We start from the raw sequence: 24,347 nt of genomic DNA, 5'->3' as shown, positions 1-24,347 counted from the left end.
TTGTAATTTTACAGCAGGAATAAATTAGGAAATTATTGTATGTATCTAACTAAGCAGACTTTCTTGAGATATGTATTTCTGAAAGAAAGTCTTTCTTTTAACATGCTACTCTGCCATGAATTACCATTAGAACATACATGATTCCATATAACTAGAACCAGTCCTTCTAGACAAATGCAGAGGGGAAATTATAAACACATGGGGAAAAGATTTCAAGCCACAAATCAACTTTCCTTCTTTGTGTCCCTTTTGTGGGAAAGAGAAAAATACATACATACATACATACATCAACTAGCAAGACTGCTCTATTGATTCTGCTCATCTGTGGCTATGCTTGTGAGTATTTTGTTATACCTTCTAGCATTGTTCCAGTAAGGAGAAAAAAGAATTAATTCCATCAGATCTTTCTCTCTTAGCCTCAAGAGAATCATCCTCCCATATGAATTAATCAAATCCCATTTATGAATGGAGCATGTTGTTATCCCATCTTTGCTTTACAGTGTCTCATCTTCTCTTTGCCCTGTGTTCTTCATGCCCAGGTCATAGGACATTGCCTAGTTAGAAAACATACTCCCTCCTGTTCTATCTCTGCACATTTCTTACTGCAGGCCTCTCTAGCATCCCACCTTATGTAAAATGTGTAGATCTTGAAAATTTTTGTTCAATGTTAGAGCACTTTTTATGTTTACGGACTTTATGTGGAAAGCAGATGAATGTATAATAGAAACTAACTACTTAGTTGGACCTTACAGTATAAGGACTTTTTTCCATAAAAAAAAATGTGCATTCTGAGTAACTCTATTTAACAGATGGCTCACCTTTGTTTTAATGGTCACTTTTTAGAAGACTGACTTCAACCGTGTTTCATTTTCTCTTTCAGTTCTTTTCCCAGATAGAAAAGGCAGTTATTCCCTAGACTGTTTCTGTTAACTTATCTCTTCTGCACTATACCAAACCTTCCCTGACAGACAGTTTTCGTATGAAGTCTAAAAATTACTTGAATAAATTGCACTGGAATCTTGGATGAAACTACTAGTTTGATATTGGTCTACTTTTGTGCCCAGAATGCTCTCATTATTGAGATGGCAGAGATCCATTGTAGTAGAATACCTGTGGGACTGAAATAAAAACTATGTTCAATACCTGCTTTTTCAGTTGTATCCACATTTTTCCACAAAACAGTAAATAGACATTGGAACAATGGAACAAAACCTAGTGACTCTTTCCCAAAGGCCCTACATCATATGAGAAAAGAACACAATGGACATATACACAGGTGAGTTCAAGAAAGAAAATGGTACTTGGTATTGCTGCTAACAGGTACATGAATGGCCTAATTCTTGTTCTTTTCTTTGTCAGCTGAAGCCAAGAAAACCGACAAAGTAACTTGACACACCAATGAGTTTTGTCAAGCAGGAGTTCCCTTTATTACAGCTCTGGGTGCATGGGGACCATTCCCACCAACGTGCACACCAAGAAAAGAAGCGACTACATACTTAAAGACATAGCATCTACATATTCATTACATTCCAAGGACACGGGCAGAAATAACATCCCTGGTGGTCATGGGATGAAGGATGAAGTCATTTGCACTGTAAGTTTCCAACCTTTTAAGGGCGGTAGCCCAAACTGGTTCCCACTGATGTTATGTTGAGCTGAGGCACCTGTTTTGCCCTCTTATCTTCAACACCAGGACATCGATTCTGCTTCCTTATCTTCACTTGACCACAACCTCCGTGGCTCTTCTGCATTCTGTTCTGGAGCTTGCACTTACACAAGCCTCCATCCTTCAGTTTATATCTGCTCACGTTATGCAAAAGGCTGTTCTCACAATATAGAAGAGCTGTTCTCATGATTCAATAGTGCCCTAGCAAAGGGAATTGTGGAGATAAATGCAACTTTCATATATGAATATTTTTGTAATCAGAGAAGGCATGAACGTTCTCAATATTTTAGCATTTGGTGACTGTATTACTGTCAGCATAATAAGCTGATTTGAGATAGGGGCTGATTTGATTTAGGAGTTGATTTAAAAATACAAATAGGAAGGATAAAACCAAGGAATGCTTTCCCAGTAAAAATATATCATTCATACTAGAAATCCTGAGGCTCAGGTGAATTATAGGAACAGTAAAGACCATGTCTGCACTGATGATAGAAATGAGGCATTAAGGAAAACACTCCAACAATTTTATTTATTTTGCAATCCGATCTTCTCTGCAACTGTTAGTATCTATTGCGTTTTCCTTATAAAGAAAAGACTTTTCTTATAAAAAAAGCAAGACTGATCTCCCTCATGATACTCATGTTGAAAATGTAACAAACTCAGCTTGAATTAGAATAAATAATTCAGCTTATGTTTTCTTCTTCGTTTAACTGTAGGTGTATCTGTTCTGGCAGCTCAAATTTGGGATATAACCTAGATCTGTAGAGGTTCAATATTTTAACACTGAAGACTGTCCTTTGTTAATCAAGGTACAGGAATTCAACAGCCTATAAAGCTGACTATGAAGCAGAATATAAAGCTGTTCTATAAAGCTGACTGACAAGTAAAGTTGCCCCTTACGAGGACTTTGTTTGATTTGGTCTGGCTTGGTTTGCTTTCAGTCTGAGTCAGACAATACTCAAACATTTTTAACAAATATCTTCTGATTCTTAGCACCTACTTAGAAATACTAGCATCTCTGTGGCTTCATTGCTATCAGCAAAGAATGCTAATTCTGTGGTATCACCTACAAATTAGATGATCTGGATTAAAGTAATCAGATGAATCACCAGATTCCAGTCATAACCTGTTATAGAAACAGAAAATGTTTTCTGTAAACAGAGTGCTCCAAGGAAAAATAACAGGGGTTGGGGCTAACTGAGCAGGATTTTCCCCCTGATACATCTTCAATGTCTGCAAAGCCTAATCCAATGAGAGAAAGAGAAGTATCCAACATTCTTATCAGGCTAGCTCTGACAATATATCTAATCATATAGGACTGTATTTGAAAACACACCTTGTATTTAATCAGAAAAATATACTTATCTAGTCTTGGCATTCTGGAGCAATTCTAGTAAGCAGTAATTCTAGTAAGAGAGTGAAGTGGTTGCATATTTAGCAGTATATGTTGTTTGAAAATACTAACATAAATAAATGAACAATATCTTCCAAACTTTCTTTTCTTAAACCATTTAGTGACTCTTTTCAAAGAGATTTAGAAATTGGTCAGAGAAGTGTCTACTTGCATACAGACCCTTGATAAAGAAGGCTCTAGCATAATGTAACATATGTCAATTAAATCACTTGTCTAAAGGATTTACAGTGAGAAAATACCAACACATTGTTGTGTCTGGGCAAAGTTTAGCTTTGTATGCTTCAAACAGAGTGACTGTGAACTTAAAATAACTAATTTGAACCTCCTTTGGTATACAGCTCATTTAAGAGTTCTGTTTTGTGCTTCAAACCATTATTTATCAGCAGTTGTGGAAAATCCACCCATGACTCATTGAAAAGTCTTTTCTGCTTTTGAATGTCTGTGAAACACCTTACTCTTCATTGCCTAGGTAAACAGGACGTGGGAGTTCCCTGTCTCAATTGTCTTTGAATTTTTTCTGAGTTTCAGAGCCAGGCTTGAGTCATAGACCTTAGTCAATAGCATTCAACCAGTTTCAATTCTCTAAGAATGAAGTGGGCGAGATAATAATAATTACTGCACAATTTCAACATAACTGCTCACTTTATTTTCACAGATAACTCTCATAAACATCGTGCTCACTCATTCACAGTTTTAATCAATAGTGTCTGGCATAGAATTTAACGGGAGAAACCTACTACTGTTGTATGTCTTTTGGGTGGTCTACTGATATTTGATTGGAGCAGGGATACCAACTGTCATTACACAGAGATTGGATTGGGAGACAATTAGCAGTGGTTACTATTTTGTCACATACATTGTCTGAAGAATTAATTTACAAACTTCAGCTGCGCTTCATGCATGAGAAATATTGAAAGACAATTTTGTCTTTCAAATCTGTGACTATTTTTAATGAGCTTGCTGACATTACTGATCTTTAATATCGACTGAGGATTTCACTAATAATTTTATATTCCTTTATACCATTGATTTTTCATTGCATTGCATTTGAGGACTAAATTATTATGTTTAACAAACTACTGGAAATGAATGCACTGAAATTGACAAATGACTTTTAAATTTGGGATAAATATTTGAAAATGTTACTATAAACCCTGCAAGCAAAACTGCTTAGTTAGATACTAGAAATATGTAAGTATTAATTTGCTTTGCTTTTGAAGCATTTTGAACATACAAGACTAATGTTTAGAATTTTCTTCTTGACTTATTACTGTGAAATCTGAGAAAACTCAGAGCTAAGCAAATGTTTAGAGAAATATCTTCTTCAGTGAAAAATATGGTTTCAATTCAGTGAGCAGAAGACATATAATTCTAACTAAAGCCAAAAATATCAGGTGAAGACGATCAGTGCACTGCATTGTCAGCACCTCAGAGCATAATAGATTCCTTCTGAAAGACTTTCCAGCAACCTACTGGACTGATAATAACCATCTTGCCAAAGCCAAAGATTTTTAAATGGATTTGTTTAGATTCTCTTTGTTTAGCTCTCTTTTAAAAGTACCTGAGATATGTTGTGGTTTTATTGTTTGTTTTTATTTTTATTTTTATTTTTATTTTTTCCTTTAGCAAGAAAGACAAATACAGAAATCTTCAGGTCAATTTTTTTTTCATATTTTTCTTGTTCTGACTGCACAGAAGTATCAGTTATTCACACAGCTTTATTAAAAAAAAAAATCCACACATCTATCTTGCGGACAGCACATCATATACACTATAATTTAACTTGCATCTTATTTAGCCACATGGTTATGGGTTTTTTTGTCATGTTAGCTTTGAATGGGAAATTGATCTTCCTGTTATTATTCTTTTCCTGTAAGTGAAAAAGAAACAGTGCAACTAAAATTGCACAATAAGATAAAACAATCCTTGTATTTTGATAATGTTAGAGGACAGTATGCACTTCTAGAGTACTTTTTTCACTACCACTAAGACAACGGGGGTAAAAATCTACAAACATGTCAGATTTATTTCTCTAAGTTCACATTCTTTTTGCCGTTTGGAGTTCGAAGTAAATGGGGTATTCTATAAGAGTAAGAGTGAATTCCACAAGAATAGATCTTAAATCACAGGCTCAGCATACTCTGGCAGCCAAAATAAGTCAATAAAGTGCTAGGCATCATCAGGATACATATTGAGAAAACAGTGGAGGACATGATTTTGGCAGTGTACAAAACATTCTTGTGTTCAGTTCTTGAGTACTTTGTACAATTTTGTTCTCCACATCCACAGAAAGGATGTAATGTCACTAGGGAAAGAAAGCAGAAGGGCGGTCAAAATGATTAAATAAATGGCCAGCTATCAAATGAGAAATTTGGAGAACAGGAGATCAAGAACCTGATAAAACTAAAATTTGCAATATCTTGAAAGCTAATCTTGCATAACTCTTATGTACCAAACTGTACAGTATTAGAACTAAAGGGCATTCAGTCAGGCTTGTAGGAGTCTGATTTAAAACATGGAAATGAAAACATCTCTACAGAGTGGTTACTGAACATCTGGAACTTGCTATTGCATAAGATCGTTAAAGCAGACACCATCAGTCAAAAACTCATCAGACTCTTGTTCTCCCTAGATGTAATCTCCTATCATCATTCCTAAAAGATGTAATACTGAGCTGGATTGACCCTTTATGCGTTTATATATTAAATGGACAAAATGAAGCAATTCACCAAAACCAAATGAAAGTATGCTTAATAGTACATTCAGAGTTTGTGCTCTGGCAGTAAGGTAATCCAGGAGATAGTTAAAAACTCGAATAATTCCTTCTCATAGAAACAAAGGCAAACAGAACTGATTCATTCCTTCTGTTTATACCTTTATTAACCCGATTTTATTCTGTGATAAGGTGACCCACAGAAAGGACAAGGGAAAGGCTGTCGATGTCATTAACTTGGACTTCAACAAAACATTTGGTACTACTGAATCATGAGAACAGCTCTTCTATATTGTGAGAACAGCCTTTTGCATAACGTGAGCAGATATAAACTGAAGGATGGAGGCTTGTGTAAGTGCAAGCTCCAGAACAGAATGCAGAAGAGCCACGGAGGTTGTGGTCAAGTGAAGATAAGGAAGCAGAATCGATGTCCTGGTGTTGAAGATAAGAGGGCAAAACAGGTGCCTCAGCTCAACATAACATCAGTGGGAACCAGTTTGGGCTACCGCCCTTAAAAGGTTGGAAACTTACAGTGCAAATGACTTCATCCTTCATCCCATGACCACCAGGGATGTTATTTCTGCCCGTGTCCTTGGAATGTAATGAATATGTAGATGCTATGTCTTTAAGTATGTAGTCGCTTCTTTTCTTGGTGTGCACGTTGGTGGGAATGGTCCCCATGCACCCAGAGCTGTAATAAAGGGAACTCCTGCTTGACAAAACTCATTGGTGTGTCAAGTTACTTTGTCGGTTTTCTTGGCTTCAGCTGACAAAGAAAAGAACAAGAATTAGGCCATTCATGTACCTGTTAGCAGCAATACCAAGTACCATTTTCTTTCTTGAACTCACCTGTGTATATGTCCATTGTGTTCTTTTCTCATATGATGTAGGGCCTTTGGGAAAGAGTCACTAGGTTTTGTTCCATTGTTCCAATGTCTATTTACTGTTTTGTGGAAAAATGTGGATACAACTGAAAAAGCAGGTATTGAACATAGTTTTTATTTCAGTCCCACAGGTATTCTACTACAATGGATCTCTGCCATCTCAATAATGAGAGCATTCTGGGCACAAAAGTAGACCAATATCAAACTAGTAGTTTCATCCAAGATTCCAGTGCAATTTATTCATTTAACTCATTGGCATGTCAAGTTACTTTGTCAGTTGTTTCAGCATCCCTACTTCCCACAGCTTTCTCCTGGCGAAACTGGCTGTTTATGATTTGGACTAATGTACTATTTGTTAGGTAAAAAGCTGTCTGAATGGCCTGGCACAGGGAGTCATGAATGGATTTAAATGTGGTTCATCAGGGCTCTTTATTGAGGACAATTTTGTTTAACGCTTTTATTAGTGATCTTGGTGAATGGATTAAGTGCACACTGAGTAAGTTTGCAGATGACACCAAGTTGTGTGTTAGTGTTGACCTGCTTGAGGGAAGGAAGGCTCTGCAAAGGGATCTGGATAGGCTAGTTCCATGGGCTGCATCCAATTGGATCGCACTCAGTAAGGATCAATGCTGGGTGCTGCACTTGTGTCACAACAACCCCATTAAGTGTTACAGACTCGGGGAAAAGGTGACTGGAAACTTGACCAGGAGAAAGGAGCTGAGGGTGCTGTCTGATAGCCAGCTGAATATGAGCCAGCAGTATGCTTATGAGGCCAAGAGGGTTCAGAAGTCGTGTGACCGAAAGGAAGAGGGAAGTGATTGCCCTTTGGTACTCAGCACTGGTGAGACTCCACCTCAAGTACTGTGTTCCATTTTGGGCCCCTCACTAAAAGAAGAAAGTTGTTGGAATATGTTCAGAAAAGAGAAATGAAGCTGTTGAAGGAGCTAGGAAACAAGACATACGAGAAACAGCTGAGGGAACTGGAATTGTTTAGTCTTGAGAAAAGGAGGCTGAGGGCAGACCTCATCGCTCTCTAAAACTACCTTAAAGGAGGTTGTAGTGAGGAGGGTGCTGATCTCTTTTCTCAGGTGACGAGTGATAGATGCAAAGAAATTGAGAAGGTCAGGAAGATACCCACACTGAACATTCCAATGACTGCTTCTGTTCTTGCTGCTGACCAGGAAAACCTCAGCCTGAAGCAGCAGTGAAACAGGAGGTATCTTAAGGAAAAGTATGTGGGAGTGCTAGATTAGGATGCTGAAAGCTACGTCTTTGCCTACTCACAAATGTAAGCTGAGCTGCTTTTCCCACTTGACTGGCTTTTGCTGTTTTGCAGCTTCCGCTTGACTACTTCTATAAATTCGACTGTCTCAAGCCTCCGCATGACACAGTGTAACATGGGCATAGTCTCTGATACTGATATTATTTCAGTAATATTATTTCAGTGCCAAAATGAGCAAGCATTTTGAATCAAAGTCACAACCCTGGTCAATCTTCTCCTGTTAATTGATACATTTCTAATTTTACTTTTCTATAAAACTTTAACCTCACTAACCAACTCAAGTTAATAGCAGATGCTCTTTATTACTGCAGTGAATCAGAGCATACTGCCTGCAGAGGAAAGAAGAACAAGTAAGACAAAAATGTCACTTCTTGGTATTTACTGGTACAGAAAATGTTGAATATCTAGAAAAACATGATTTTCAGAGATATAAAAGCAGAGATAGATATATTGAGAAATTATTTTCTAAAGATCTGTTTTATTCTCATTTCTTCCCACGGCTGCCATGTTAGCAGGGCTTGGTGTTTAGAGTCAGATGATACTGAGACTGAGTACTTTTATGAGGGATTCTGTGGGAGTAATCTTTGTAATCTATCCCATATATTTGCAATTGAATGCTGGCCCTCATGTGTTTGTATTACTGTGTCTGCAGATCTTGTGAGATAGAGGAATAGAAGCTGTTCTGTTTTTGTGGAAGTGGATACAAGAGGACATCTATACAACAGAAGCAAGCATGAAAAGAATGACAGAGAATGGCAGAGGAAATGAGGTCTGTACTAACTGCTGAAAATGCTGTTAATGTTCATATAAAGCACTGCAGTGTACAAAATATATCATGGTAGAATCACAGAATGGCCAGGGTTGGAAAGGACCTCAAGGATCATGAATCTTCAACCCCCTGCCACATGCAGGGCCACCAACCTCCCCATTTAATACTAGACCAGGCTGCCCAGGGCCCCATCCGACCTGGCCTAGTATATAGAATGTATGTTTGAATTGTTAAAACTATCCAGAGATGTTAAGTCTGAATCCCCTTAAAATTCATTTGCATTTGCAAAATGTATTAGCTGGTTATTATTTCTGTATCAGTTTCTGGCTAGTATTTCACAGTAACTGAAGATCAACTGATACTGTGAAAACAGTCATAAATAAATTTGAATGTGATTGAGAAAACCCAAAATAAATGCATGATAATCCACTAAAGATAGATTTGAAATAAGATCAGACTCAGCTGCTCAGGGCTTTACCCTCTTGAGATTGAAAACCCCCAAAGACAGACACTGCACAACCTTTCTGGGTAGCCTGTGGTACTGCCTCACTATCTTCATGGAGAAAAAACGCTTTTCCTTATATTCAGGCTCAACCTCTCTTGTTCCAGTTAATACCCATTGTCATTTCTTTCCTGACCTCCACTGCAGTGAGAAGCCTGGCTCCAGCTCCTCCATGACCTCTCCATGCACGTTGGTGGCTGATTGGTGTATCGTCCCAGAGCTCTCTCTGCTCCGGATTCCCAAGCTTCTCCTTAAGAGGGCAAGTGCTCCAGCTTTCCCAGTGGCCTCTCATGAATTCAGTGCATATGGAGCAGTAACTTTTTTGCAAGACACTTTTACGTTGTATTTCTTTGAAACAGAAAAATGGCATGTTTGTTTCTGTGTCAGATAATTTAACACTGGAAAACATGCACTTTGCTAGGTTTCACTAAGATGTTCTTAAAATCTACTTCTAGTAGTTTTATTAGTAGTTCAAAACTTAAGATCAACCTTATCACTTGCTAGTAGCACTCCCTATGAAACTGTATGCATCAGACATCTAGATTTTCCCACTTCTTCTCAAGACTTTTTGCAATAGAGATGAGAAAATGCTTTTTAACAAGCTCAGCTGCATAAATAGCATGAGTGTGGTTGGCAAGAAAAAGCCAGGGCTTTAAAATCATACTTCCTTTCCTAAATGTTTTTAAAACATATGGTTTTACTCTTACAACTACTTACAAATAAAAAGTGTACTGTAAGCTTCACTTGTAAAGAGTCTTCTGTGCACTTCTGTGGAGGACAAACAGTTGTCCTTAGCATTTGTGTTACTGTCTCTTTTGCTAATTTCAGTGCACTTTTTTCCCATTTATTTGGCACTATCTTCAATTACTTGTGTATATACATGGGAAGCTCTTATCCTAAATAGAAATCAGAATTAAAATTTAGTTCAACTAGACTGTACTTTTATTCACTGATGTCTCTGAAAGTGCCTGCTAATGCCTCCATCTGGAGAGATCATTATTTTGTGTCCACAACTACATATGAGAGTGTCCACAACTCTCATATATTTAGCTGGCCCTAAGGAGAGGATTTCTCTCCCCTTCTCAAAATTCACATCACTACCTGTGACATTTCTTCTTAGAATACCAAAGATGACAAAGGTGCCCATGGTATTTAGGTGCAATAGACAGCACTGGTTTGAAACATTTAGACTCGGTAGTGCTTGTACGTATTCTGATTTGTTATTACTTGAAAGATAAAGGAAGTACAGTGCTCTTCTTAATTGGTAATCAATAGAAAATTAAAACAGAAATCGTGAGTAGCCCTCATTACTAATAGAAACACTTTGAAGTAAAGAGCACATGAAGGTAGAAGAAGGTATGTGTTTCTGTTAAGCTCCTTTCTCCAATTTTTACAAATAAGTATTGTGAATAAAAATGTTTTAGGGGCTGATGACATTAGTTTTAATTTCACATCCTTAAAAGAATCATCTGTTCCTCCTGAAGGTGTAGAAGGTGTCCAGAAGTTCAAACTCTACTTAGATATTAAACATGCAAAATTTGTGTTTCATTATGAAGTGTCCAAGCTTCTGAAAGGAACTGTTGAATCACTGCATGAATAAATGAAGTCATTTGTTTCTTCCTTATGTTAATTTTTAGACCTACAGTGAAGCATGTATTTCTATGGAAAACAGGTATCCTTATATGGATTGGTTAAGATTTAAGAATAATATTGCATATTAAGTCACATATAAAACAGCTTACAGACAGGGAAAATATTTTGCTATGATGGAAGAACTAAAATTAAAATGTTTTAAATGCATATTATTTGTATTTCTTGGTTGACGCAAGGAAAAAATATCCCAAAACATACAAAGATCCAATCACGTATGTCAGACAGCCACAGTGCTACAGAGCACTACAGAGGTAATCTTTAAATAGATTTTACATTTGTGAATGTAAACATCAGGATTTAAAAAACAGAAAAATAAGGTTGTTGATGTCTCAAAAAACAAATTGCATTTTTACTTTTGAACTGGATTCCTGGGTTTTTGTTTTCCACTTTTTTTTTCTACTTCTAACCAGTTTCTTCCCATTATGAGCAAAATTATGTTGGCTAGACAAAACCTCCGAGTTGCTTCCCAGTTTGCCAGCAATAGAGATAGCAGGATATTTAGTACTTGGTATTGGTGTGACAAGTCAATGAACCTCCACAGTGGAAGAAGCTCTGAGGACGTGGGCAAGGGGGGTATACTCATGAGGAACACACGGTGTGACTGATTGGCAGGGGTGTTGCAAAGAATTATAAACTTCACACAGATGGGACTGGAGGTGACATCCACCATGCTGGATGAGCTGGCTAAATCAGTGGATCAACCAGCTGTGTAAATGACTGTCCCCGGGTAAATCAAGAGTGCAAAACGTATTCCTTTGCTACTCAGATGAACATGGGGAGTGCATACATCCTTTAGCCTCTCAGTAAGTATAAAAAATAAATTAGTGCTGCAGAGAAACAAAATAAATAAGAGATCTGGAGAGAGCAAAGGCCTTGATTTGGTTTCAACCTGTATATTACTATCTGGGGACTGGGGACACCCAGTGTCATTACAGTAAGCACATTACTGAGACTGGTAATAAGGATCACAAACGTATTGTGATTCAGCTGCATCTTGCAATTGCACTCTTTGAAATGCATTATATTTACACTGTGAATTAAGCACATTGCCCATCACTCTGCTGAATCAAATTGCTGTGTACAGTCAAATATCTTCACGTAAGTAAACTTTGTTTTACATATTAAATTCTTAACGTGTGAAACATCTAGAAGAGCCCGGTCAGAGACTACTGAACTTTGATAACTGGGTACCACATTTTATGAAGTAATAAAGTAATATAAGGGGAGAATAAAATAATTTTACTATCATAGAACTCAATAACTGCAGTCATTCTTCAAAATAGTATTTTTTTACAGGTTCCATCTATTTATTTCAAGAAACAATAAAATTCAATTACAGCAAATGCTGTAAATCTTCCTCAAATTGTTCGTACAGCTTGGATATGGGAGTGCTATCCTGATTGCAAAGAGAAGCACAACAGATGGACCACTTCTTGAGCAGGTCAGTGAGATACCACTGCATATGTACAAAAACTAAAGGTGACATCTGACAAAAGATCACAGACAGGTTAGGATCCTGCATTCATTCTGAAGCAGAAAAAAGCTGTCAGAAGCTCATATATAACAACAGTTATTCATGGGTACTGTCACACTCATAAGTGTGTTGTGCTGTAAGTTGTCTTGCTCTGTAGGCAAACAGAAAGGCAGCCACTTTGTCTCTGTATGACATAGTGGCCCACAAGGTCTGCAGGAACCCACTTGTACAAGAACCATTGCCTTTACAAAACATGCTTATAATTCTTGACTCCAGCCCTGGACCTTGCCAAGCACTTCCAATTGCATCTCTTGTCCAGTAAATGGTACAGAGGTGCTATTACCTTAGAGGAGTCAAGTGGGTGTAACATACTTTACCATCGCTGCTGAAGACCTGCTCATGTGAACCATTCCCATCTCCATCCCCACCTGCAGATGCATGGCTGGATTTTTATCTTAACCATGCTGGGACTTCATTTATCCATCTGTACCATGAGCCTCAGAATATCTTCCCATAGGAAGCCAACCTATATGTGATTAGGTGACTGTAGGCGCTGGAGATGTTCCAACTTGAAATACAACTTGTGCTAAGGTGCATTTACAAATCGACCTACTGACTTTATTTGCCTTAAGTAAAGAGTGTGCAGTTTGAGAGTTAAAGAGCATTCACCACATTCTCTGTGCAGTGCTATTTTGGTCACCACACACAGGGAGTAAATCAAAACATGACACCTTTCCACAAAATATATGTTGAAGCAATACTGTTGGCACAGTTCTTGTTTTCAAATAATGCTGGTTTCAGACACTTCTCACCACTTCTCCCATTCTTCTGTATTCACTTACTCTTGAGGGAAAAAAACCAGCATGCTCATTCCAGTCTCCGTTGTGCCTATGAAAACTGCCATCAGTCCAGCTAACTTTGCCCACACCCACAAGACGCCAGAACTGCAGAAATTTTGCAGTGCTTGTTGAATTCTCTCTGTTCAGCAGTTCTGTGAGTGTCAGTGCTTACAAAATGTAGCTTTCCAAGCTTGCTTGTTTGCAGTGGGATCAGCACAATGTCTACAAAACACTTCTGACTGCTTTTATCTTCATTTATGTCTCTCTTCACGGTTTTTAATTTATTTATTTATTTAATTAATTTTTAACTCAGGCTCTGGCATCACTTGAATGTGAGCAATGATTCCATACAGAATCCCAGAATCCCAGAATCGTTAAGGTTGGAAAAAAACCTATGACCATCTAGTCTGACCATCAACCCATCACCACCATACCCACTAAACCATGGCCCTCAGTGCCACATCTACACATTTCTTGAACACCCCCAGGGATGATGACTCAACCACGTCCCTGGGCAGACTGTTCCAATACATTACATTTTTTCTGAGAAGAAATTTTTCCTAATAGGCACAACAAAATGCCATCACTTCTTGTCCTATCAGTAATATGGAAGAAGAGGCCAACCCCCACCGCACTACAACCTACTTTCAGGCAGTTGTAGAGAGCAATAAGGTCTCCCTTGAGCCTCCCCTTCTCCAGACAATCTCAGTTCCCTCAGCCATTCCCCATAAGATTTGTCCAGGCCCTTCACTGCCCTTCTCTGAACATGCTTCAGGGCCTCAGTGTCGTTCTCGCAGTGAGGGATCCAAAAGTGAACACAGCACTAGAGGTGCAGCCTCACCAGAGCCAAGTACAGACCCCGTGACCGAATACCCCTACACCAATGAACGCAGTGAAGCAAATATCAATACGGAGGTGCTGGAAAGAAAGAGGTAAGATGCATGCATAGCTCCTAGTGATAAGCTGGTAGGAATGGCAACACCTGCAAGGAGTGCAGAATGACGATTACATCAACAATATGCTATCCTTGAAGCACTTTTTAAGAAGATGAGGTAATTACTAGTCTTTATGCCACCACTGCTAAACAGTCTCAGCACCGGTAATAGGCAATGTAAAGGAGGATATGCAAACAGTCTGAACAGAGGCTGTCTATCCCTAATTGATTTAGTCACATTTAGCACTGAATGAGGTGGGTGGAGAGGTAAAAATAGCCTAAATAGCAAATTCCTCCCAGGTTTGTTTTCTTTAGCTGTTAATCATGTAAGATAAAAGGTTAATACTGTTTACATAAAATTGAGCTTTGTCACATTCAGCTACACTGATTTTTGTCTGCTTCCTGTTCTGTCAACAAGGCAACACCAGCGTGCAAGGGCGTGTGTATTAGAAAGCATGCACTGGTGTCTACCAGAAAGCTGCTTGAGGTTTTCCATGTGAGAATAGACTCCACAGAAGAGAAAGGTGGATTCAGATAAAACAGAACCCAGACTTCTGGGCATGGTAAGTGACACAAGCCTGGGCAGCAGATGAGGTTGGAGTGACCCTGGGGAGACAGAAGTCACTGCTCAGCTTTCGAACATAGTAATGCCTATTGCCTATGTTTGTCAAAACACCTGATTCATCCTATTTTCCACCTTAGAAGAAAAACACACGTTTCTGTCATTCTAGATACACAAATTCATTGCCTGCCTGTAGCAGTTTGCCTCTCTTAGAGCAGGTGTTTCACTGATCTATAGCTGTTCTCTCCTCACAAAGTAAATTTAAGTTATTAAAGAAGAGAGATTGTATGAAGCAGCGCCTCTGCATGATCTGCTTAGCTACTAGTAAAAACACTGTTAGATATTCAAAACTGTTTCCTGACACTTAACGTTTCTGCTTTTAGGTATGTCTCAAGCTGTAAATTAGTCTGAAAGATTGACAGAAAGCCATTTTAAGGATTCCCGAAGTAAAACTTCTGTTAATGCTTTAGAGTTGTATTTCTTTACAAAAACAAGGAAATGTCATGTCCTATTACATGTCATGTCTATAAAATCATTTCTTATTACTCAAAGCTGCATTTAAAAACAACTGAAACATTTCTGGTCTATTCCAACAATTAAGAATTGATGCATCTAAGTATTGAAAAGTTGTAGAATTTATTTTGAAAGTAAAAAAAGCTGATTATATATTTTTTATTTTCTGTCAAATAGAAAACAAATAATTACTCTAGCAGAGAGGAGAAATAAGCCAGTGTAAGTTATTGCAAAATAATCAAAAAGTGCCATTTTCTTCTCCTGATTTCTTCCCACAACCTTTGTAAATATCCTGAGACTGTTTATATGAAGATGCAGTTTCAGAGACCTCAGTGGAACAACAGATGCCTAAACCACAGTGCAGGGGAGGAAAGAAAAAGTGGCCATCTAAGCATGTTTACTTTCAGGGACAAGGAAGTTCTAACTTGTCCCTAAGTGGTGACTCATCGGAACAGGGCTATAAATGTGAAGGTAACTGCTCTCTAACACATCAGACATCACAAATCCAACATAATGCTTTCAGCTGTCTTCTTCTTCTTGCTGGGTCTGTCATTTTGTCTGACAGTCCCTGTTCCTCTTGATGATAGCCATGAATTCACAGAGGAAGACCTCCAGTTTGCAGAGGTACAGTATAAATTAATCTGCATGTTTTATAAATAGTTGTGTAGTTAGAAATGCATGGAAACTAGGCTTATGACTTTTTTTTCCTTTCTTAGCGCTACCTCAGAACTCACTATGATCTCCGTCCAAATCCCACTGGTGTTATGAAGAAGAGTGCCAACACAATGGCCTCTAAACTTCGAGAAATGCAAGCTTTTTTCGGTTTAGAGGTGACAGGAAAATTAGATGAAGAAACATACGAGCTCATGCAGAAACCAAGATGTGGTGTTCCAGATGTGGGGGAATATAACTTTTTCCCTCGAAAACTCAAATGGTCAAAAACTAATTTAACATACAGGTAAATGAATGGCATTTTGAGTGTTCCATCATTCCAGATAACTTGTCACTTAGGTTGCTCAGTATACAAAGTTGATGGGAAAAGAGTGTGTTCAAGTTTGACAGAATTTTTATTGCTATTTAAAATTCTTTGAGTCCCTTAGAGAGTTTTAGTAAGGTCCCCTAGACCTGTCTTACAGTCCAAGGAAGGAAATAAAAATTTTCTTCCATTGTGCTTTTTCATGTAGTAGAGTGGTGTGTAAGCAAGCTGAAGTGAGCTGGCCTCCATGTAGACACTGAGCACATCCACAGTTCTAAATGAAAGAGGGATAGGAATCACGCATCTCACCTCTGATCCTCACAGAGCTCAATCATTAGATCTCTCTTGTCTCTGGTTTGGCATCTGCTCCCTCTAGACCTGTCCTAGACAAATCTGCCAGAGAGGGAGCTCTCCCACAGCACGATGGCTTCATTTTCCTAAATACCAGTGCCATTGGTATGGTGTTTCAGTTAGCTGCAGCCAGTATAAAATCACTGAACTCTTTCAGAGATATCAGTCCAGTATCTGGTAAAAAATATTACTTTAATGCCGGTGATGCTGGCCCACAGAGCCTCTTTGGATCATGCTTAGCCTCTGCAGAAAACAAGGGTCATTAGACATTTTAAATGGCATTAAAATAGTTTTAAGTTAATGATATGGCTTAATGAATATATGTCTTTTTCTAAATACTCAGGTAAAACTAATTATAGAGATCTGTTGAATCTGAGTAACCACAGTGAAAATGGAAATGGTTATTTTTATTTCTTGGAATACTGTATGCAACTGTTCAGGTCTTTATGTTCGGATAAGAACACAGGGAGGTAACAAGCAAAACTTTTTAATGCAGTGTACAGACAGATGAAAGTGTATTAAATACCTTCTTCAATCTGCATAACTAAACCAGAGACATTATTCTGTTTGATAGAATTGTGAGTTACACTCACGATCTGAGACGCGCTGAAGTAGAGAGAGCCTTCAAAAAAGCATTCAAGGTTTGGTCTGATGTGACACCCCTTAACTTCACCAGAATACGAAGTGGCACTGCTGATATCATGATCTCCTTTGGCACTAAAGGTAAGACAAAGCATGTTCTTCTTACATTATAGTTATATTGTTGCCAATTTGATGAGATATAATTGATTTAATTGGTTTGAGTGCTATTTTATAGAACATGGTGACTTTTACCCCTTTGATGGACCCTCTGGATTACTGGCTCATGCCTTCCCTCCTGGTCCAGACTATGGAGGAGATGCCCATTTTGATGATGATGAAACTTGGTCAAATGATTCTAAAGGTAAGAGAGGTTCCTGAGATTATTTTAAATGGTGATGGACAATTGTAAATGGTTTTGTTTCGGTCTGTTTTTTTCTGTTTACTGTTCTTTAGGTCGTATGTTCACTGTCTACTCCTTGGAAAGTGGATTTAATTGCTAATCATAAATGGGAATATAACATATGCAAACCATAAATTTTAAGATATACATATCTTAAGTGGAGCAATTTTTAAAAATGCATATTTAATGTGCTCTGTCAGCTTGGCATTTTACTTACAGCTCATGGACAACTAGTCAGGAATGACCTCACTGTATCTTTTGGAAAAAACATATGTAGTGGCTAATGGAGTGAAGTCCAGCTGGCAAACTGTTACAAGTTGTGTCCCCCAGGGGTCTGTACTGGGGCCCATCTTATTTAATATCTTTATTCAGACCTAGATGAAGGGATTGAGTGCACCCTCAGTAAGTTTTCAGTTGACACCAAGTTGGGAAGTAGTGTCGATCTGCCTGAGGGTAGGGAGGCCCTTCAGAGGGATCTAGATAAGCTGGATCACTGGGCTGAGGTGAATGGGATGAAGTTCAAGAAGGCCAAGTATCGGGTCCTGCATTTTGGCCACAATAACCTCTGCAGCGTTACAGGCTTGGGGATGAGTGGCTGGATGAGTGTGAAGAGGAAAGGGACCTGGGGGTGTTGGTTGATGCTCAGCTGAACATGAGCCGACAGTGTGCCCAGGTGGCCAAGAGGGCCAACGGCATCTTGGCCTGCATTAGAAATAGTGTGGCCAGCAGGAGCAGGGAGGTGATCATCCCCCTGTACTCAGCACTGGTGAGGCTGCACCTCGAGTACTGTGTTCAGTTTTGGCCCCTCACTACAAAAAAGACATTGAGGCCCTGGAGCGTGTCCAGAGAAGGGCAACGAAACTGGTGAGGGGTCTGGAGCACAAGACTTATGAGGAGCGGCTGAGGGAGCTGGGATTGTTCAGTCTGGAGAAGAGGAGGCTCAGGGGAGACCTCTTTGCTCTCTATAACTACCTGAAGGGAGGTTGCAGTGAAGAGGGGTTTGGCTTTTTCTCCCAGGAACAAACAGGACCCGGGGAAATGGCCACAAGTTGTACCAGAGGAGGTTTAGGTTGGACATGAGGAAAAACTTTTTCTCTCAGAGGGTGGTCAGGCACTGCAATGGCTGCCCAGGGAAGTGGTGGAGTCGCCGTCCCTGGCAGTGTTCAAGAGGCGTCTGGATGAGGAGCTACGGTTTAGCATTTGAGGTAGCAATGGTGATGGGAGGACAGTTGGGCTAGATGATCCTGCAGGTCATTTCCAACCTTGCAATTCTATGATTCTATGATATACTTTGCACAGCCGGAAGTCAACTACTCATAACTAATTTGAAAATTCCTCTCCTTGTCTATTCAGCAGAGAGCTTTAATAGAACAAAACATTAATTTTTTGTAGTGTTATTTCACCTTTCTAGAATTATTGCCATACAAAAACAATGCAGACTTTCCACTGGAAGTGAATTCCCAGCAAAATTTTTTTTCTTTATTTAAGTATCACTAAGACTTCATCCTAGATCTTTCAGCATCACTAAGAAATTTCAAGGAATCCATCAAGGAATCAAAGCTGCCTACAGAACAGTGTCAAATAAGAGATGTTAAGATAAGTTGAAGACCAGCTATGAGGCAGTTGATTAAGCACTTCTTAAAACGAATGTTCTAGTAGATAGAAAAAGTCAAGAAATTATATATAATTCTTCCATTTCTCTCTCCTTTGTTACCTCACATTAAATCACAGTGTTAAGGCTGAGTAGTCCAGTGCACTTTGGCTGTATGGGGAGGTATACATTTACTTCTGTTGTCATTTGTTATAGGATATAACTTGTTTCTTGTTGCTGCTCATGAATTTGGCCATTCGCTGGGACTTGAACACTCCAGAGACCCTGGAGCACTGATGTTCCCAATTTACACTTATACTGGAAAATCTGGTTTTGTGCTTCCTGATGATGATGTGCAAGGGATCCAAGAGCTCTATGGTAAGTCTGTATAATGTAAAATATGTATTGCCTGTGTCATTATAACCTGTTACAGATATGCTGCGCAGTTACTAAAGGCCTTCAGATGTTCAGTAGCAACACTCATGATTGATTAAGTCCTAATCACTGAACTCATGGCAATCCGACTAAAGGACAAAAGATGCTTAGATTTAGTAGTTCGGGGGGATAAAAAAGAAAGTAATAATGCAGAGGAGTGTTGGTAGCTGTGCTGTTTCTTCGATGAGGTGGAAAAAGAGAGCACACAGAGTCCTTTTTTTTTTTTGCCTGAGAAGGTAAAACAGGCAGATATAGAAGGGAGAACAGAAATATTCAGGTTTCAGTCATGGAAAAAATAAAACTTTTAGAGGATCTTCAGAATTAGGATAAAGGAAATTAGTCCATTTAGTATCTTTGCAGCTGAACTACAAAGTCTATAATGCATTTGGCTAAAGGAGAGAAAGAGGAAACAGACTTTCTCTGGTACAAATCATTTGCCATTCTGCTTTTATTCATGGTGGTTTTTGGGGACATTTCCATATCCTATTTAATATTATGAGACATAGAACAGGAAAGCTGACAAACTGTTATCATATTATATCGTTCCAGGTCCTGGAGACAGAGATCCCAACCCAAAACATCCCAAAACACCAGAGCAATGTGCTGCAGATTTATCAATTGATGCCATAACAAAACTTCGTGGAGAAATGCTGGTCTTCAAGGACAGGTAAAGAGTCTGTTGTGTAATGGACAGTGGCTACTTGATAAAATTTGAGAGCCATTTGAGTTTTTCACTAAAGATCTATGTAAATATAAAAATTCCCAAATCAGCATTGATGTTTTTAAGAAGTTATATCACATGTGTTTTTAGGCAGGACTTGCAGTGCAATTACATCCCAGACTGCCCAACAATGTGAAGTGAAGCTGATATGGCTGAAGGCTGCACTATTTCTTCATATTTTTCATTTCACAGGGCTTTTGTCAATGCACATAAATCTACTCGCATTTATTTTGATGAAGTTATACTAGATTCAGAAACCTTACATTGAGTGCAATTGTTTCTCTTATTCTGAATGAAAAAAAAACAACCAACCAGACATACAAAAAAAAACAAAGAGCACCCCAACTTCTCTGTTATTCTTTTTTTCTGAACAAGGTTTTTCTGGAGACTGCACCCTCAGATGGTTGAAGCAGAACTTGTTTTAATTAAATCCTTTTGGCCAGAGCTTCCAAACAAAATAGATGCAGCTTATGAAAACCCCATTAAAGATCTTGTCTTCATGTTTAAAGGTGAGTTTTTTGTTTTGTTGTTGGCAGGAAAATCTACATATTCACTCAAGTTCAATGAGAGACAGAGAGGTAATGAATGGAAGTACATAACATTCTATCTTCCTTACACAAAATACAATGAATGCAGGCTCCACCCCATGCAAACCTACATAACTTTCATTAACTTAGGAGCTGTACAATCAAGCTCCTATGCCTAGGATTACTTTTAGCATGAATAGTTTAATACCCATGGAGTATGTGGCCTAAGAATCTGTTAGATATATGAAAATAAGGATTGTACCATCTTCATTTTATCATTCTCTCAAAGCTCAACCTTTAGAAAAGAATAATACATGCTTTATTCCTATTTTCAGGAAAGAAGGTTTGGGCTCTGAATGGCTATGACATAGTTGAAGGCTTTCCTAAAAAGATATATGAAATGGGATTCCCAAAAGAAATGAAAAGGATAGATGCAGTGGTCCATATTGATGACACTGGCAAGACTCTCTTTTTTACAGGGAATAAGTACTGGAGGTAAGCTGCAAACAGACTGGTGCTTCTTTTCAATGCCCTTTTCATAACGTGTGCAGAAGTGTCAAAAGATCAGCAAATATTTCCCATTATGCTTCAGATGTTGTCAGTCTATGGTTTTCACAGGTGTGACATTTGTCTAGAATATATCATGAAAGTGCATGCAGGATTTTTATAAATATATGAGCACAGCTTGTAAAAACTGAAAGAGTGAAAGAAAGGAAAGAACAAATTGCCCTATCCATGAGAGTCTATAACATGGATGAATCTTCTAGACAAAGTTTTATCTTGCTCCCTAAAGTTGTTTGTGTGGCTCCTGTGGGAGCAGGACATCTAGCTTACTTGACAATGGCTGTTTTTCTTGGCCAGGAGGGGGGCTTGCAGCCAGGTCTCTCACATATTTGGAAAAGATATTACCATCCCTTCCAATTATCTCCATGTCAAGCAGCCTGAGGGCAGAATCACACTGCTGATAAGCTGATGTACAATCATTTCCCTATAATGGGTAGTTTATGCACTTCTGAAAATGTGACTTTACTGGTTTTGTGATTATTGAGAGTGTGTTCTGGTGTAATGGTGCCCTACTTATTGCCTTGAGTTTTATTATTGCACTGAGCATAAGGGATCTAATGGCTGCTGGCTTCTCTTGGTGTGGGTAACTTCAAAGCATGCAAGGGAACAGACCAGATTAAGTTCTCTGAATTTTTATTTTCTTTTATGCTTAACGTAGTTATGATGAAGAGACAGAGGTTATGGACACGGGCTACCCCAAGTTCATAGAAGATGAATTTGCAGGAATTGGTGATAGAGTGGATGCAGTCTACCAAAGAAATGGTAGGTAACCTGACAATGAAGCTTTATTACTATTAGTTGTGGCTGAAGCTTGACATTAATGTTCTGTAGGATATTCTGTCATTTGTAATTCTGCCTTTTTTGACATCAATACTTCTGTTCTTGCCTAAATCAGGTTTCTGATCTCAATTATTCTCTGACAATTATATTATTATAGAATATGGGGATGTATATCTTCAGAGTCAAAGTAGATAGTAATAATAGTAATAGTAATAGTAATAGTAATAGTAATAGATTTTTCAATTTAAATTCATTTCAACTTTCTTTTTCCTCAGGTTACCTCTACTTCTTCAATGGACCACTGCAGTTTGAATACAGCATCTGGAGTAAAAGAATTGTCCGCATCCTGCATACTAACTCCTTATTTTGGTGTTAAGTACAGATGAGTGCCATGCTACAAGCTGCAGAGCAGCTTTTAGTACACGGAAATAATAATTCAGGCATACAAGTTTATTACAACAAGTTTATAAATCTGTGAAAAAGCACTGGCTACCTAGAACCAAACGTATACTCATATACTGTATATATGGAACTATACAGCTCTATGTCAGTCTGGAACTGCATTAAATTAATAGGAAAACAGGAAAGAAATGATACTGATTTTAAGGGGCATTACACCATTTAAAGTTTGTCTAGCATTAAAGTGAGGAGATGGATACATTCTTCATGATCATAAGCATGACTAAGTCCCAGCAATCTAGCAACTTCTTAGAACTGTGTAGTATTTCTGAAGAAATAAAGCTAATACTGCCTGGAATGTTTTATTTTAAAATTAATCCTTGTGCTCTTTGCAAAATTATTTCTAAAGTACTGGGGATCCAGACCTGTAAGAAATAAGTCAGGACAGCATGGTGTTTCCCTGAGCAAGATAACACCAGGCTGCAACACTGAAGTTAGGGAACCCAAAGTTCTTTAAATGTATCCCCATCTAAATGGGAATGTCTCCCTAGAAAGAGATGTCCATGTTATATGTGAAAGAAACTGAATGCATAGAGGCAGCAAGGCAGCATCTCAAAGCAGACAGAAGAGCAGGAAAAAGGAACAGTATTCCCTGCAGAAATCATCAGTTTGTATGACACTGGAAAGACAGAAAGCAATACAAAGGGAATCACACAGGTTGAAGCCTTTCATCTGGTAACACAGCCCGTGTTTCCAGCTGCTGTGAAGTGATTCAAGCGACATTCAAAGAGGTTATGCCTATCTGTGCTGGCAGAGAACTCAAACGTTCAAATCAAAATATTCAAAATAAAACCTTTTCATGTTTGTCACCTTTTCAGTATTTATAGCAATTGTTTTGGTACCATATAAATTCTGGGGGCTTCTTTTGTGATTTTTCTTGTTGTTTGTTTGTTTTGTTTTGTTTTCAATCACTGAAAATGAAATGGGACTGTGATTATTTCTCAGTTTAAGAAAGTAGTTTTAAATAAACTTGAGGAATGAAGTGGCACTGTGGAATTGTTTCAATTAAGATATCCTTCACTGCATGTCACTGCTGGAGGGGAGCTCTGCGGAAAGGGACCTGGGTGTCCTGGTGGATGACAGGTTGGCCATGAGCCAGCAGTGTGCCCTTATAGCCAAAAAGGCCAATGGCTTACTGGGGTGCATTAAAAAGAGCGTGTCCAGTAGGTCGAGAGAGGTGATCCTCCCCCTCTACTCTGCCCTGGTGAGGCCTCATCTGGAGTACTGCGTCCAGTTCTGGGCTCCCCAGTACAAAAAAGACAAGGATCTCTTGGAAAGAGTCCAGCGGAGGGCCACGAAGATGGTGAAGGGCCTGGAGCATCTCTCCTATGAGGAAAGGCTGAGTGAACTGGGTCTGTTCAGCCTTGGGAAGAGAAGACTGAGAGGGGACCTGATCCAGGTCTATAAATATCTAAGGTGTGGGGGGCAGAATGGCGAGGCCAGACTGTTTTCAGTGGTGAGTGGAGACAGGACAAGGGGAAACGGCCGGAAACTGCAGCATAGGAAGTTCCGCACAAACATGCGCAAGAACTTCTTTACAGTGAGGTGACGGAGCACTGGAACAGGCTGCCCAGGGAGGTGGTGGAGTCTCCTTCTCTGGAGATGTTCAAGACCTGCCTGGATGCCTACCTGTGCGACCTGGTGTAGGGAACCTGCTTTGGCAGGGGGGTTGGACTCGATGATCTCTGGAGGTCCCTTCCAACCCCTACAATTCTGTGATTCTGTGATTCTGTGAAAAGCAAGATAGAGCTATGGA

General features: G+C 38.8%; 1 protein-coding gene across 1 annotated transcript; it reads left to right on the top strand.

The window, feature by feature from the left end:
• Nucleotides 1-1,444: 1,444 nt before the first annotated feature.
• Nucleotides 1,445-22,508, top strand: LOC306956760 (collagenase 3-like; the record flags this gene model as incomplete). Its single annotated transcript, XM_079548054.1, has 14 exons — nucleotides 1,445-1,594; nucleotides 12,259-12,324; nucleotides 12,515-12,675; nucleotides 13,994-14,128; nucleotides 15,700-15,829; nucleotides 15,922-16,163; nucleotides 17,107-17,255; nucleotides 17,350-17,475; nucleotides 19,322-19,483; nucleotides 20,090-20,207; nucleotides 20,637-20,770; nucleotides 21,124-21,283; nucleotides 22,011-22,114; nucleotides 22,408-22,508. 14 exons carry the CDS (start codon nucleotides 1,445-1,447, stop codon nucleotides 22,506-22,508), a joined length of 1,938 nt encoding a protein of 645 aa, XP_079404180.1.
• Between the last annotated feature and the right edge of the window lie 1,839 nt (nucleotides 22,509-24,347).

The sequence above is a fragment of the Tetrao urogallus genome (assembly GCF_951394365.1).
Source record: "Tetrao urogallus genome assembly, chromosome: 1".
Lineage (NCBI taxonomy): Eukaryota > Metazoa > Chordata > Aves > Galliformes > Phasianidae > Tetrao > Tetrao urogallus.
This window is presented reverse-complemented; position numbering and strand designations above follow the sequence as displayed.